The sequence below is a fragment of the Pyrus communis genome, chromosome 9 (genome assembly GCF_041283825.1).
Source record: "Pyrus communis isolate YQ-2024b chromosome 9, ASM4128382v1, whole genome shotgun sequence".
Classification (NCBI taxonomy): Eukaryota; Viridiplantae; Streptophyta; class Magnoliopsida; order Rosales; family Rosaceae; genus Pyrus; species Pyrus communis.
In genome coordinates this window covers 28,208,583-28,217,054 of record NC_142573.1, presented here as the reverse complement: position 1 = coordinate 28,217,054, position 8,472 = coordinate 28,208,583, and the positions used below count along the sequence as shown (strand labels likewise).

Sequence of the window (8,472 nt, the reverse complement as noted above, 5' to 3'; positions counted from 1 at the left end):
ATCCTGAAACCGCTCGTAGACCTTCGGGGGGAGACCAAAAGAATCCTGCTGCCCAGTTCAAGAGTAGCACAAAGGAAAATCAACGAGCGGAGGAGACCAGAAGAATCCTCCAGCCCAGTTCAAGATCAAGCCTCAATGGCCCTTGAAGAAATCACAAGTCCGATTCAAAATCAAGTGTTCACCACCCTTGAATCAAATTCAACTCCAGATAAAAGGAGTAAGTTCAGACCTTCGGAGGAGACCAAAAGAATCTTCCAGCCCAGTTCAAGATTAAGCTTGTGGAAAATCAACGATTGGAGGAAACCAGAAAATCTTCCAGTCGAACTCAAGATCAAGCCTCGATGGCCCTTGAAGAAATTTCCAGCTCAATTCAAGATCAAGCCTCGACGGCCCTTGGGTTGACATCTACATTAAGGGACTTCAAAACGCATCTTCTACACGTGACAAGCACATGTCTACGACGCGCCTTGAAGTGGGGGCATTTGTGGACATCGAAATTTCGGTGAAATGAATGTTGACCAATAATTAAAATTTCAACACTCACGTGTCACATAAATTTTACATGTAGCGTGTGACTCAATGAAAAATCGAAATAAATTGGAAAAGTCATCAAATAGGACACGTGTCATTACTTGGCAGAAATGATTTATTTCATCTGATTATTTAAATCCAAAAATCAAGTTTTGAAATTCTATAAATAGGAAGCCAAGGCATTCATTTAGGGGGAGAAAGAAAGGAAGAAAGAGAGAAAGAAAGGAAGAAAGAAAGAAAGAAAGGAAGAAAGAAAGAAAGAAGGGAATTTACATCACACCAAAACCTTGAAGCCTTGAAACTCTAAAGCTCTCAAGCAAATCCCGAAGGATCAAGAAAACACTCTTCGTTCTTCGTCAAACCCTCCTTCAAGGTCAAGCCCCAACGGCCCTTGAAGAACTTCCGCCGACTCAAGATCAAGCCCCGACGGCCCCTTGAAGAAAGTGTTCATCATCCGTTCGTCCTAAGATCAAGCCCCAACGGCCCTTTGGATCAACAACCTCAACAAATCCACACATCCAATCAGTCTTCAAGATTAGGCCCAAAAGCCCTTGAAGATCCGCTCATCCATCAACCCTCAAGATCAAGCCCCGACGGCCTTTTGAAGAAATCCATACACTCAGTCTTCAAGATTAGGCCCAAAAGCCCTTGAAGATCCGCTCATCCATCAACCCTCAAGATCAAGCTCCGACGGCCCCCTTGAAGAAATCCATACACCCAGTATTCAAGATCAAGCTCAAAAGCCCTCGAAGATCCGTTCATCAACTGTTCATCCCTAGATCAAGCCCCGACGGCCCTTTGGATCAACAGCTCATCCACAAACCTACACCCTACGAAGATAGAATCAGAGGATCAAATTACAAAGAGATTGTAACCCCAAAATCATTAAACACAAAAAGATATTTTGTACACGGTATTCTTGTTTCTTGTTTCAGGAACTTTTCGTGTTTACAGTGGTCGCTGACCTAAAAGATACAAACGAGTAATTTAGTACCACCTCTTTTCAAACAACATCCATCAGAAACCATTCAGGTGTGCCAAGATCTGGTTACAATCTATAAATAGAATGAAGAAAATCAAGGGTGTGCAAACCCATTAAGATTTGAGGAACATAATAAGCAGAATAACCTTCTTAATCTACTGTTGTTTTACATACAAGGCTTAATCGGATAGACAAATAAATGGAACAAAAGAACAAGGGACTGAAGCTACGGTTCTACATTATCCCACGTTTTTCTGTGCAGTTCAGACAGCAGGTACAAAGAAGAGTCACGACCCAAGGAAGGCGCACTGTTTTCTTGCGTGCTCTGGAATCAGCTTAACAAGCATTTCTGCAGGTACTCCCTTCAGTTCTAATCAATGCGAGATCATTAAAAAGAATTGCTAGTTAGGATTTAGACTGCTCAAAGACTAAAACCAAAGTGAACAGCGTACAGTGCAAAAAATAAACAGCGCTTATTACCATGAGCCTTAAAGTTGAACAAAGGGGGAAGGAAGCGTCCATTTGGCAAGCGGGTGTTAGGGTCACGCAACTCATCAAAGAAGGGATGAGCTAAGGCCTCCAACTGCATTGAAAACACATCACTTTACATTAAAACTTGAGACGGCATGACGTAACAAGCTAAAGCTCAAGTAGAAAGATTAGAATCGGATGCGGATCACAAAAAACTCTGCAAGGCATAGGTAGGATGCATGATAATTAAGGACAGACTCCAGCAACATACATTCCACATATGCAACAGAAGAAAGAAGTATCAAATGGACTCCACATGGGCTTGCCACACGCAACAAACAATGAATGAGCATCTCTTAGGATGGGGACAATAACACCCAAACAGCTTGGCATACGTACAACTATAGCAATTTTTGTTTTTTTGGGATAAACTGAGGCCTCTAGTGACTATAGATGAATGCAAAAACAGCCAGAAAGAGAACACTGATAATGGACCCCATCAGAAATACTCACAGCTGTACTTCGAAGGTTTGGAGAGTACTGAAGCAGCCTTGATACGAGATCCACAGCTTCCGGGGGCATCCGCTTGTGGAATATCTGATCATCAATGATGTACAAAAGGATATTAACATTTAATTTTCTTGGAAAGAAAATAAACCACAAATAATATCCCAAGTACCTTGTGCCACGGATGAGCTTTAATTTGGGGAAACTTAAACTCTGTGTAGTTAGGGTTCATGCACTTTATTTCCTCCCTCGTTGGGGTACCTAAAACCTGCATGAGAATTAAAAAAGTTATTATGAGAACAATTACCATTATCCGAACAGCTTAAACTTGAAAATATCAAGGCTCACAATCACCTTGATTATTTCAACAAGCTGGTCTACTCCACTTTCTCCAGGAAACAGGGGCTGCCAGAAATAGGTATTACTTAATTAGCGCATATATCAAAGCCTAAAGATGGAGGAAATTAAATCACTGAGGAATAATACTTACCTGTCCAAGCAGTAGTTCAGCTAGAACACAGCCAGCGGACCAGATGTCAATGGCTGTTGTATACTCGGTTGCACCAAATATAAGTTCAGGTGCTCGATAGTACCTAGAACAGATGTAAGATATGTTGGGTTCCCCTTTAACCTGTCATATGTACAACCCAGTCAGATTTGCAACATCACTAGCCACAGATAAAAGGAAAGTGTCTAGAAAATGTCTGGATGCAGAAAACAAACCAAGACTTTTGCACTCCCAAAGTCGCAGATTTTAAGCTGGTGCGTATGTGGATTGACCTGTGAGAATGTGGATAGACAATCAATTAATATGCATGCACAGTAAGAACCAAAGTACAGAACAGAGCAAATACCAGCATACCAACAAATTTTGAGGCTTTATGTCCCTGTGGCACACTCCAATAGTATTATGAATGTAAGCAAGAGCTCTACAAATCTGTACAAACGTATACAGTATTAGAGGAAAGAGCAAAAAATGACTGGGTCATATGTATTAATCTCTGATAAATCATAAGAATTATGAAATATTTAGAGCAACATGCAGAGTTTCCTCGAAACATGTAGTGTGTTTCATGTGAACAGTTTAGGAAAAAAGAATATGTTGTAAAGAATTAAAATGACAAAAAATACCTGGTAAAAATAAAGTTTAACGTATATATGGGGCATCCTCTGATTCATCTTACTATAGTGCTTGATCACCCTATGGGCAGTCTCGGGGACATACTCAAGTACGAGATTAAGATATAGCTCATCTTTTTCAGTTGTTGAAAAGAAACAATGTCTAAGAGACACAATGTTTGGGTGGTCTAGTAGACGCATGGTTTGCAACTCCCGGTTCTTGTACCTCTTGTCTTGAAGAACCTTTTTAATAGCAACAGTTTCACCAGTTTCTAAGCACTTGGCCTGGAGAAATAAAAAATCAAAATATCAATTCATTGACATAAAAAGAAACAAAACAATTCGAACAAAATTTGAAGTAACACAGCTGCAAACAGTTTATTGAGAATAAACACATAAGAAAAAAGTAAAATAAGAAATTACCTGGAAAACCAATCCGAAAGATCCATGGCCAACAACACGCTCAGCCATATAGCTTATTGTCTACAGTCATTGAAAGCAAAAGCATATCACCATCTATCTGAAACGCCTGAAACTACAAAATGCAGCTGCAGGAAAGAAAGAGAAGGCATTTCAAAAGCTTACCTGTTTTGGCTGGCCATTCTTTCCACCAATAGTTGTCACAATAATATGACCTGCCTCCGTTCCATTACCATTAACAACAGTTGCCTCCATTTCCTGTAAATAGGAAACGAAAATATATTCCAGATTTCAGAACCAAAAGGAGCTTGCGTAAAATGATCAAGTTTGAGTAAAAGCCATAAGAAGACGTCACATGGTTCACCTTGTCATCCCTAATTTTCATGTCATTCATCTCATTAGGCAAATTATCAACACCAACTGCATTTCCGCTGGGCTCTCTTAGACCAGAAGCAGGAACCACGCTTACGGAAGCCATGAGCTCAAACAAAAGGAACTGAGCAAACCGCCTTCTCGATTCCTCTTCTCAGCTCAATCAAACAAATCAATAACTTCCCTGCGAAAATACAACCGCGTATCATGCATTTGCCCAAAATGCAGTTTATGTTAAGTATTACGCGGAATATAACATTTTCATAGGCAAAATGAACATGTTATGAAATTTCATTATTCAATATACAGCCCGGTGTGTGGTTCTGCTCGCCTAATCCTCTATCGCACGCACTAGTGCCGTTAATTAAAGTAAATTAAAATAAAGAAGCAGGTCCTTGTATTAACTACATTTTTTAATTGGTGAATCTATCAACTGTAGTTTGAAGGATATTAAATAATTAAACAAGAGTCGGAACTCGGAAGCCAAAGAATCCAATCCGAATTTGTTTCCAAACAAATCCACACTTCAAAATAGTTAATAATTCAACATTGGATTAAGCAAGTCAATGAAATCAAATTATAATTCATACAAATTCAGCACAAGATCGAAAATTCAAAAACAAAAAAAAAATTGAAAAAAAGGAGAGATTTACCGATCGGCTGGGAAGCTGGCGGAGGTGAGGGAATCGCCGCGACGGAGACATGAGCCGGCGATTTGATGGCGATGTGAAATTCTGAAACTTTGATGTCAATCAATCACTCAATCCAATTATTGACAATTTTGTACGGGCTGAGAAAAATAATTAAGAAAAGCAAAGGTGAGATTTTGAGATTTGGAATTTGGAGAAAATACAAGATGAAGAAATGGATTTAGTCTGGTTTGGTTTGGTTCGGGGGGCACGTCAAAACTCAGAAGCACAAGAGAAGAGAATGCGTGCTTTCTTAATATTAATACTATTCAACCAATTAGTTATCAGTAATCAACTAATAATTTCTCTCTCTTTGCCTCGTTCTTCGTTCCTCAATCCTCTCTTTGTTTTCAACTTTCAACAGTCTCTTTCTCCTCCTTTTTTGACCGTTCAAACCCCTCCGGGGCCCCATTGCCCCCTTCCCTTTGAAATTTTTCTCTTTATTCACAATTATGGTGGCAGTTGGAGTTCTTCCCCCATATGACTTTCTTCATCTCTTTCTTAGGCCCAATTCTTATCCTCGCTTGCCTGCCTCAATACAACGAACTAGCCCAATTATATTGGCCCACATTAGATCAAGAAAGTTCCAGTTGAGAGTAGCAAAAGCTTTAACAACATCAAACTTAATGATGGCATTACCCCCAAACACTTGTTGTCTAACAAATTAACACTCTCAAAGGGCAACAAAATACAATCTGAAATATGGCTGCCCTTGGGAAAAGCATATTGATTCGGCAAAATAGTTCAAGCTGTCACACGAGCAAGTCTATCTGCGACAATCTTTGTAATGACTTTAAAAATAAAATTAGCCATAGCTACGGGGCAAAATTAGAAACTAGAATCTGCCTTTTGAACCTTAGGAATTAGAGCCACAAAACTTGAATTCATTTTAGAGAGAATATTACATGCCCAAAGAAACGTTGGACAACCAAAGAAACATTGGATAGAATCTTGTTTTCAGTAGTGCTTAAATGACTTTTTTATTTTATTTTTCCGAGTATAATGCATATTAACATTCTGCCTTATCGAAATACTAGGAAGTTCAACTTAATGCCTAAATATGTTTATCTATTAACTATTTTTTGTGGTCACTTAATAATACGGTATAGTAGTACTATGGTCACTTAGTACCACATTATTTCTAACACATTGTGTTTTTTTTTTTGTATCAAATTGGAGCAATGGTCCCTCAACTTTAATCAAATTGAAGCAATGATCCCTCAACTAAAAATCCATTACCATTGGTACTTCAACTCATCAAAATGTGGAGCTATGATCATTTTCGTCAACTTTATCAAAATTTTGTCAAAATGAGTTATGTTAGAAGGATCATTGCTATAATTGGGGTCTCTCAACTCATCAAAACTTGTAGCTATGATATTTTTCGTCAACTTCGTCAGAATTTTGTCAAAATGAATTATGTTGAAAGCATTATTGCTACAATTGGATTAAAGTTGTTGAACCATTTCTTTAGTTGGATTAAAATTGAGGGGTCAATGGTAATTAATTTTTAGTTAAGGGACCATAGTTGCACGTTTTGATGAGTTAAGGAACCATGGGTAATGATTTTTTAATTGAGTAACCATTACTCCAATTAAGTTAAAATTAAATAACCATTTCTACAATTTACTTTTACTTCAATTAATGGTTAAATAACAGGGTTAGTGTATCCGTAAGGGCCTAAACAAGTTGGCTTTTTTTTATCTCTCCGTACATTCTCGTTCATTTCTTCCTACACTCCTCTCTTTATCCACGATCCACCTTCATCTTTCCCATTCCTTCATATTCCTCCCTTCTCCCTACGAAGGAAAAAAAAAAAAAACTAGAACTAAAAAGTAAATTCATAGTTACCAAATGATCCCATAAATTTTCAATATTATACATAAAATATGTGGGAAAAAACGTAATGAGTTTAAGACGTTTTTCTTTAATTGCACCTTGAACTAATTAATGGTCAATAGCCGGTTTGATTTTTTTGTAATTAATTTTTGGTTTTAACTTTTTGTGCGGATGATAGAAGAGAAATACTTGGAAGTTAAGATGGATGCACATAGTGGAAAAAGAAGAAATGTTTCATTAAATAATCATTTCGTTTTCAGTTGTTTTTTTTTTTTTTTTTTTTTTTTGTATTGTTTGAAAACTTAAATTTTATTTGGTAACTAGTTTCAATTTTCTTTGATTTTTCACTTTTTAATTTTTCAATTTTTTAAAAAGTGAAAACTAAAAATGAAATAGTTATCAAACAGCTCATAATAAGTGTTCAAAGGGTCACAAGAACATGGGAGTTTGGATTCATAATTAGAGTGTAACGCATTGTATACAAACTTCTGCTAACATGAGCGAGGGGTTGAAAACGAGATTTTTCTTCTTCGTGGCTTACCTCTTTATGTAGTAGTAACAAAAGTCAGCTAAGATGAATGTTTGAACCATCTCATAGAGGAAAACTGCCAAAATCCAAAAATACCCGCTCCCGACTAAAAATATGTATCTCCCTCTAGCCTCCACCCTCATATCAAGGTAATTTGTTCTTACATCTCTTTGGGATGTTATAAATTATGATGCATGAGTAAACTAACAACTAAAATTTGCTGCTTGGATACATTTTTAGATTTGTACATTTTATTCTTTCTTAATTCTGCCAGAAAGAATAAAATTTTACTTTGTAGTCCTTTTGATTTTGGTTTACTGTTGAATTTTGTCACTCTTATGCTCATGTTTCTGGTTTGATTTCTCTGATTTTTTTGGTTCTCCGTTTCGAAAAATTGAAGCGTCTGAGTTCGATTGAGAAACCCATTTGTTATATCATACACTTGCATTTTAAACATCTGTAAATTATTAATCTTTTCTGAGTTTTTGTGTTTTTTAAGTTTGGGTTGTTATGGAATGGATGCAAGAATATTCTGCTGTTATAATTTGTACTTGCTCTATACACATTGTGCAATGTATGGTGAATAATTGATCTTCCAATTTGTGCTGGAATTTTTGATCCGTTCAATTATATATCCCTTACTGAAATTTGGTCTAATAGACATAGACATAATGATGGCGGTAAACTAAATGATTACAACGGTTCTGTTCATCCATTCAAACACAAGTATACTTCTCTAATTATTACAGTTTGACAGCATTATCTTATTGCTTAGTTTGTGTTGTCCATTCCCTTATTTGCTTAGTTTGGATTACCTGGCACAAAAGATAGATTCATTTCTTTGGAGAACTTGCTGTTCTTTGCGAAGACATTTTCGGTAAGATTCCAACATTGATATGTAACTAGAAAGTTTGAAACAACAAGACATAGGTTTCTTTGGAGTCTTCTGCTTCGTTTTTGTCTATCTGAGAAGAGAAGGATCTAGATGTACATGTGTGGGTCATCTAGGAAAG

General features: G+C 37.1%; 1 protein-coding gene across 1 annotated transcript; it reads right to left on the bottom strand.

Annotated features, from left to right (window-relative positions):
- Nucleotides 1–1,531: 1,531 nt before the first annotated feature.
- LOC137739084 (glycogen synthase kinase-3 homolog MsK-3) lies at nucleotides 1,532–5,581 on the bottom strand. Its single transcript, XM_068478568.2, has 13 exons — nucleotides 5,056–5,581; nucleotides 4,395–4,586; nucleotides 4,196–4,288; nucleotides 4,034–4,093; nucleotides 3,623–3,895; nucleotides 3,354–3,428; nucleotides 3,215–3,271; nucleotides 2,982–3,122; nucleotides 2,846–2,896; nucleotides 2,664–2,759; nucleotides 2,498–2,581; nucleotides 1,994–2,096; nucleotides 1,532–1,883 (listed from the first exon to the last, which is right to left on the bottom strand). Exons 2-13 carry the CDS (start codon nucleotides 4,506–4,508, stop codon nucleotides 1,801–1,803), a joined length of 1,230 nt encoding a protein of 409 aa, XP_068334669.2. The 5' UTR covers nucleotides 4,509–4,586; nucleotides 5,056–5,581; the 3' UTR covers nucleotides 1,532–1,800.
- Between the last annotated feature and the right edge of the window lie 2,891 nt (nucleotides 5,582–8,472).